The sequence below is a fragment of the Quercus robur genome, chromosome 7 (assembly GCF_932294415.1).
Source record: "Quercus robur chromosome 7, dhQueRobu3.1, whole genome shotgun sequence".
Lineage (NCBI taxonomy): Eukaryota > Viridiplantae > Streptophyta > Magnoliopsida > Fagales > Fagaceae > Quercus > Quercus robur.
The window spans coordinates 21,742,239-21,750,445 of record NC_065540.1 but is presented as its reverse complement, the minus strand read 5'-3'; the positions used below and the strand labels follow the sequence as shown (position 1 = coordinate 21,750,445).

Below are 8,207 nucleotides of genomic sequence, written 5' to 3'. Positions count from 1 at the left end.
ATTTTCCACATCTTTACCTCTTTTGGGCTTTATTGGCCAACATTCCTACTGTGCCAACCCATTTCATTCCTCGAGCTTACTTGGCTCATTTACTTCTTCTTTACCTCTTTTACTCCCATGGGCTTTTTGCTAGATCCTTTGAGCTTCCTCGACCCAATTACCACGTCCTTATCTCTTATTTATTTTTCAGGCTTACTGGCCTTTAAGCCATCCCAATGAATTTGCTAATTCATTTCTTGGGCTTCTCTGGCCCATTTACTTCCTCTTTACCTCTTATTGTTCCCGTGTGCTTACTACTTCATTCCTTAGGCTTCCTCGGCCCATTTACTCCTTCTTTACCTCTTTTGATTCTTGTGGGCCTGCTAACCATTAATGCTACCATTTCAACTTGCTAGGCTTGCTTTCTTATTTCCTTACTATTTTCCCTTTCCCACTTTTTCTACATTGTTGGGGCTTCTTTTGCTATTGGGTCTTTTGTTAAAAGTGGGCATCAACAATTTGCAAAACCACTGACGTGAAACCAAATGATTGTGAAAATTGAAAGGATGCTATTTAGTACAAAGAAAATTTTTAAAAGATTAAAAAAAAAAATTAAATGAAGAAGAAGCGGAGGACAAAGAACAATATTGTTACTACTTTTGTAATCTTTTAGCCATTGACACTTTGAAATATGATATCATACAAATAGAAGCATTTTATATTATTAAATCGTAGAACATTGAAGTCTCATTCTATTTGGTTTATCTATTTTAAACTTATATATTGTTATTGATTGTTAATACTATCATTGATTTGAGAATGATTGGAGATTTCAAGGTTGCAATCAATTGAAACTAGTGCAGGATTTCAAAAAGGGTAGGGTGGACAGAGCTCTGAAGGATCAGAGGATCAGCGGAGTGAGGGAAAGATCGAGATTCTCAAATCGTGTTTTCTCGCTCTCTCAAATCTTCTATGGTTTATTATGTTTGGATTTGGGTGTTGTGGGTAATTTTGTTTGAATTGGATCGGATCAAAGTGTAATGATGTGCAATTTTTAAATATAAAACAAGATGCCACATCATTTAAAAAATGACGTTTCGTTAACAAAAGTAATAGAAGGACCAATACTGCTCATTTATGAAATTTAAGGGACCATTTGTGCTCATTTCAAACTTCAAGGACTAATACTATTTTACCATGTGCTGGGCCGAAATGTAAGCCTGAGGAAATGGGTGTTTCAAATGACATGTCTCTTGATAAGAAACAAAAGCTAGCTGAAGAAGAAAGTGCAATGGCACGGACTATAACAGACAATATGGGATTAGCGGTGGCTGCTTGGCAGCACCGCCGAGTCCAATAAGTGTCCTAAGCTAGAACTGTCGGGGGCTTGGGAACCCTCAAACAATTAATGCTCTTAAGAGAGAAAGGAAAAGGAAGCTCCCATCTACGTCTTCTTAATGGAGATAAAACTCTCTACGAATCAGTTAAACGCCAAAAAACAACACTGGGACTATAATCAAGGATTGGTGATCTCCAGTGATGGCCAAAGTGGTGGCTTAGCTCTTCTGTGGAAACCAGGAACTCAGGTACAAATAAAAAACTTCTCTGGTTGGTTTATTGATGCTCATGTGCTGTGTACCACAAGATTTTGTTGGAGATTTACAAGTTTTTATGGACACCCCGATACCAATAAACGTGATGAGACTTGGGCACTTCTACAGTCCCTTGGTCGGTCTAATCATCTACCATGGCTTTGTGTTGGAGACTTTAACGAGATCACAAGCCAATCTGAGAAAGCAAGAGGGTGTTTAAGACCAACTCGGCAGATGGTCGTTTTCAAAACACTATCCATGTGTGTAACTTCATTGACCTGGGATACTTCGACTCACCTTTCACGTGGTTTTGCAACCACCCTACTGAAGGTAGAATACATATCCACCTTGATAGGGCTCTTACAAACAATGCATGGAAATTTGCTTTTCCCAGGGTCCACGGTTCACCACATTCCCATGTCTTCCTCAGACCACTCACTGCTCTCCATCCGCATGCAACAGCCCCATCCTCCTCGAAGGTCTAGCTCTCAACCTTTATTTTCCTTTGAAGCCATGTGGCTCTAGGACCCACGGTGCCCTGAAGTAGTCCAAGAGGCCTAGTGTGAAGGAATTTTTAAAATTAAGAGAGTCTCTATCATCAACTACCATGCAAGTTGCCGTGACCGCCTATCAACATGGAATAAAAATGAGTATGGCCATGTCGGGAAACAAATTGAGTGACTTGAACGTAAACTTTAAATCCTAGAACACTATCCCATTCAAAATAGTGCTAAGATCCATGAGGTACGGGCTACCCTAAATCGATGGTTTGACGCTGAAAATACAATATGGCACCAGCGTTCGAGAAATTTGTGGATTACAGATGGCAACCGAAACACTACTTTCTTCCATCAAAAAGCTTCAAACCGCAAAGACAGAAACTCCATTCAAGGTATTTGTGACTCGACGGGATAATGGCAGGAAGATGACCACACTACTGAGACCATCATATTGGAGTACTTTGAAAATATCTTCTACTCCAATGGACATGCTGATACTTCAATACTCATTGATGCGGTCAAACCAGTAGTCACAAAAGAAATGAACATCTTCTTGACTCGAACTTTTACTGCAGATGAAGTCCACAGCCCTTAAGTAGATGCATCCCAAAAAATCCCCTGGCCCCGATGGTATGCCTCCTCTCTTTTATCAGCATTTTTGGTCTCTTACAAGCGAGTGTGTCACCTAAACTGTTCTTGATTTTTTGAACCACAGTATTATACCTCCAAAATTCAATGAAACACACATTGTCCTTATCCCAAAGGTTAGAAATCCCACAAAAATAACCCAATATAGGCCCATAAGTCTATGTAATGTGCTTTCTAGGCTCACATCCAAAGTCATTGCCAATAGACTAAAAACATTTCTACCATGTATTATTAGTGAAAACCAGAGTACCTTTATGTCTAACCGCCTCATACCTGATAATGTTATAGTTGCTTTTGAAACTATGCACTACCTCAACCAAAAAACTAGTGATAAATTGGAGAGATAGCCTTGAAACTAGATATGAGTAAAGCTTTTGATCGTGTTGAATGGAAATGCCTAGAAAAAATTATGGAAAAAATGGGCTTTAATAAAAAAATGGGTAAATCTTATGATGCAATGTATTACCATTATTACCTACTCTGTTAGAATTAATGGAAAACCCCAAGGTCACATAACCCCTTCTAGGAGCTTAAGACAAGGGGATCCCATCTCCCCATTCTTGTTTCTTTTCTGCAGAGGGTCTATTAGCACTTCTAAACCAGGCCATGTCAATTGGACTTCTTAGGACTGCATCAGCTTGTCCCTATGGCCCACAGATCTCCCATTTATTCTTTGCAAATGACAGTATCATTTTTTGCCAAGCCACTCCAGAACAATCTAGCCATCTTGAGCATCTCTTGGCAATCTATGAACGTGCTTCAGGCCAACTACTAAATAAAGAAAAGACTGCTTTCTTCTTTAGTAGGAACACCCCACACGGCACACATGAAGAAATCAAAAACTGTTTTAGAGCTGAGGTTATTCGCCAACATGAGACTCATTTGGGACTACCTTCGCTAGTGGGTAGATCATAGCAAAACACATTCAAAGCTTTGAAGGAGAAGCTTGATAACAAATTATCTGGGTGGAAGGAAAAATCGCTATCTCAAGCAATCAAAGAAATACTTATCAAAGCAGTTGCTCAAGTCATACCAACAAACACTATGAGTGTCTTTAAACTTCCTAACTCTCTTTGTGACGACTTGGCTAGGATGATACGCAGATTTTGGTGGGGCCAAAAAGATGGTAAAAATAAAATAGCATGGCTTAGCCGGGAAAAAATGTGTGCCCCTAAGGAGAAGGGTGGGCTCAGCTTCCATGATTTAAGAGCTTTCAACTTAGCTCTCCTAACTAAGCAAGGATGGCGCTTACAAATCAATTCCCACTCTTTGGTTCACAGGGTTGTAAAAGCTCGGTACTTTCCTAATACGAATTTTCTGCATGCTGAGTTGGGCACAAAGCCGTCATACGCATGGAGGAGTATCTTCTTGGCTCAGCCAGTCCTGAAGGCGGATTACCGTTGGCAGGAGGGAGATGGTAACGACATAGGCATTTGGACAGAACGTTGGCTGCCGCGACCTTCAACTTTTAGGGTGCTGTCACCGCCAGCTATCCTTCCAGCGGACACCAAGGTGAGCAGTCTAATTGACTCAGACAGTGGTGAGTGGAACGTGAATCTTATCAACCAAATTTTTTCTTCGGACGATGTCACATCCATTCTTGGCATTCCACTGAGCCACCACAAGCCGAGAGACCAATTAATATGGGCATATACTCCAAAGGGTAAGTGAACAGTGAACAGTCCATACAAAGTGGCAATGTCCATGACCTAAGGAAACTCGACTGCGGAAGCCTCTCACGGCATAACTCAGATCAGTTTCCGGAGACAAGTTTGGAATCTCCACATCCAAACAAAATAAATCTTTTCACTTGGCGAGCGTGCAAAAATATCCTCCCTACAAAAGCGAACCTCTTTCACCGACATGTCTTGGATATCTCCCCGTGTGAAGCATGCAACCTCGCTCCGGAGACTACTGGGCACCTGTTCTGGGACTGCTACCTTGCTAAAGAAGTTTGGACCCTCGCTGATATGCCGTTTAATAAAACCGAGGTCAATTACAGGGATTTCATGGACTTTCTGTGGCACCTGCTCTTCACCCAGCACGTCGACACCGAGATTATCAAGCTTGCCATCACGACGGCATGGTGCATCTGGTTTGGTCAAAACAAAACTCGACTTGGAGCTTCAGCCCACCAAGTTTAAAGAAGCCACCGACAATCGTTGGATTCCACCGGCTTTCCCATGGCATAAGATAAACATGGATGCCGCTGTCTTTCCCTGTCAAAATTGTGATTCAGATCAGAAAGCAAGAAAAGGAACGAAGCAAAAGAAGAAAGAAGTGCAGGGATGAAAATCTGATATAAACAACAGCTTAGCATTGTAGTTTAGCTGTACAGTGTAGCTTAATGAAATGCTGTAGTTTAGTGACTTGTAGTTTAGTGATGTATTTAAGTGAGAATTGTTCACACGTGACTCAATTGACAAGCACAAGTGTTGTAACTGTTTCCGTATAGTTAGGGATATTTTACTTGCTCTGTTTTTCTGTATTTAGTCACAGATTCTTGTACATATTCATTCAGTTGAGTAATATACAAAAGTTTTTCTTCATTCCAGAATTCTCTCTAGCTTTGGCTTCCTTTCTTCTTTCAATACTTGCTCTCTGTACTTTCTTATATGGTATCAGAGCTTGACCCTTCGTTAATGGCGTCAAATACTACTTCCTCTTCTCCTACACGAGAGCTCTCTCCATTGGAAGATCCTGGAAGTCCATTTTTCTTGCACCATGGTGAATCTCCTGGTGCGATCCTGGTTGTTCAACCTCTTACTGAGGATAATTACCCTAATTGGGCCAGAGCAATGAGGATGGTTCTAGATGCTAAGAGTAAGCTCAGATTTGTAGATGGATCCATCACTGCATCAATGGCAATTACACCACTTGAGAAAAAGGCATGGTCCAAATGCAATTCAATGATCTCATCGTGGATTTTGAATTCAGTTTCACCTCATATTACTGCTAGTGTCATTTACAGAAACACAGCCTTTGAGGTTTGGAATGCTCTCAAGAATCGGTTTCTACAAGCAAATGGACCAAGGATTTCTCAACTTCAGAAGCAAATTTCCACTGTGATGCAAGGAGATTCTACAGTGACAAGCTTCTTCACTGATCTTCAAGTTTCTTGGGATCAATTGTTAAATCTGAGGCCTTTGCCATCGTGTTCATGTGGAAAATGTACTTGTGGTGTGAATGAGAAGATAGGGCATCATCACCATCAAGATTCAATCATGCAATTTCTTAATGGATTGAATGATTGTTACTCACAGGTCAAGACTCAAATTCTCATGATGGAACCTGTTCCATCTGTGGATAAGACTTTTTCGTTGGTAATCCAGGAGGAAAGGCAACGATCTTCCAGTAGTCATGCCACTCCTTCAGTGGAATCCACTGCTCTGGCTATCCAGAATCAACTTTTCAATCAAGGATCTTTTCCTGGCAAGAATTTCAAAGGGAATGTTGGAAAGGGAAGGCCTATGTGTAGCTATTGTGGAAAGGTTGGGCATGTTAAGGAGAAATGCTATAAGCTTGTTGGATTTCCACCAGGCTACAAGCAAAAGGGAAAGCAGCTTCCTATGGCTAATCAGGTCATAATGGATTGTGATCAAGCTCAGAATGAGAATGTGCATCAGAACAACAATTTCTCTTTCACTCCGGAACAGTATCAGCAATTGATTTCCTTGTTGAATTCTCATGCATCCAGTTCTAGTAATTCTAATGAAGCAGTTCACACAGCCAATTCTGCCCTCTCAGGTATTTCTGATGATCTCTTGCAAAACTCAATATGTTTGAGCATGCAACACTCTATTTTTGCTATCAATCCTTCAAACAAAACTGCACATAGTCAAGACACTTGGGTTCTTGATACGGGTGCCACAGATCACATAGTTCATTCAGTTGATTTGTTCACTAAAATTACTAGCTCTATAACCTCTTTTGTTCAATTTCCTAATGGTGAAAGAGTTGTTGTCACACACATAGGAACCGTTCAAGTAACTTCTAGTTTAATTCTTGAAAATGTACTATGTGTTCCTTCTTTCACTTTCAACTTGATATCCATTAGTCAATTAACCAAAAGTCTATCCTGATGCTTCATTTTCCTGTCAAATATGTGTTTTATACAAGACCTTTCTTGTTGGAAAACGATTGGAATGGGTAAGCTGCATCATAATCTCTATCTGCTACAATCTTCAGAATCTTGCAAATCTGTTTCAAATGTATCTTCTATCTTAGGATCTATTTTCAATTCTTTTGAAAATAATGTTGTGGATGTTCCTGTTACCACAAAATCCTATCTTTGGCATCTTAGATTAGGTCATGTATCAGATGCTAAACTTCAGGTCCTGTGTGATCTTCTCCCTGATGTAAGCACTATACATAGTAATAAAGATTGTGCCCTTTGTCCCATTGCAAAACAAAAAAGACTTCCTTTTCCTTCTTTCAATCATTTGTCTGTTAATGCTTTTGATCTCATTCACTGTGATGTTTGGGGTCCTTTTGCAAAACCTACTCATAATGGTTTTAGGTATTTCCTTACCATTGTTGATGATGCAACTAGATCAACATGGGTCTATCTTATGCAATCAAAATCAGAAACTAGACCCTTATTGATTTCTTTTTACAAAATGATCTCCACACAATTTCACACCAATATTAAAGCAATTAGAACTGATAATGCTCATGAATTTTTCCTAAAAGACTTCTTTGCTAATCATGGGATTATACATCAACATTCCTGTGTTGCCACTCCACAACAAAATTCAGTTGTGGAAAGGAAACATCAACACATTTTAAGCATTGCTAGAGCTTTAAAATTTCAGTCTAATGTGCATATTTCCTATTGGGGTGAATGTGTTTTGACTGCTGTATACATCATCAATAGACTGCCCTCTTTCATTTTAGAAAATAAGACCCCTTTTGAGAAACTTTACAATACACCACCTTCTTTTGTTCACTTAAAGGTGTTTGGTTGCCTTTGTTTTGCCTCCACCTTATCTCATAACAAATCTAAGTTTGACCCTAGATCTGTTCCCTGTGTTTTTTTGGGATTCCCTTTTGGTGTCAAAGGGTACAAGTTACTCAATCTGGTCACCAAGAAAATCTTTGTCTCTAGAGATGTCACCTTTCATGAGACTGTGTCTCCTTTCATTTCATCCACTTATTCTTCCTCACCTCACTCAAATATCACTTTTCCTCACCTTTTTCCTCCTCTAGATACTTCTAATGCCTCACAATCTGCCTTATTTGATTCTACATCTGCATCATATTTTGATTCTGTCATCTCTCAGCCCATTCCTGATCCTGCCTTTCCTACTTCAACTTCTAATCCTTTACTCAATTCTTCTTCACCTGCTACATCTGCTTCTCCATCTGCTTCTAATACTGATAGTTCTAGTCCTCCCATCATTGAACCTACTGTTATTCCTTCACCTCCATCTTTGAGAAAATCCACTAGAGTGTCTAAGCCTCCTTCCTATTTGCAAGACTATAAATG

At 39.9% G+C, this 8,207-nt stretch overlaps 1 protein-coding gene across 1 annotated transcript; it reads left to right on the top strand.

Annotated features, from left to right (window-relative positions):
- Positions 1-5,361: 5,361 nt before the first annotated feature.
- Positions 5,362-6,801, top strand: LOC126691163 (uncharacterized). Its single transcript, XM_050386228.1, has one exon. The coding sequence runs from the start codon at positions 5,362-5,364 to the stop codon at positions 6,799-6,801; it is 1,440 nt and encodes a 479-aa protein (XP_050242185.1).
- Positions 6,802-8,207: the final 1,406 nt, after the last annotated feature.

Excerpts from the sequence above, each read along its gene's own strand:
- LOC126691163 (XM_050386228.1), top strand. The coding sequence starts at position 5,362 with ATGGCGTCAAATACTACTTCCTCTTCTCCTACACGAGAGCTCTCTCCA.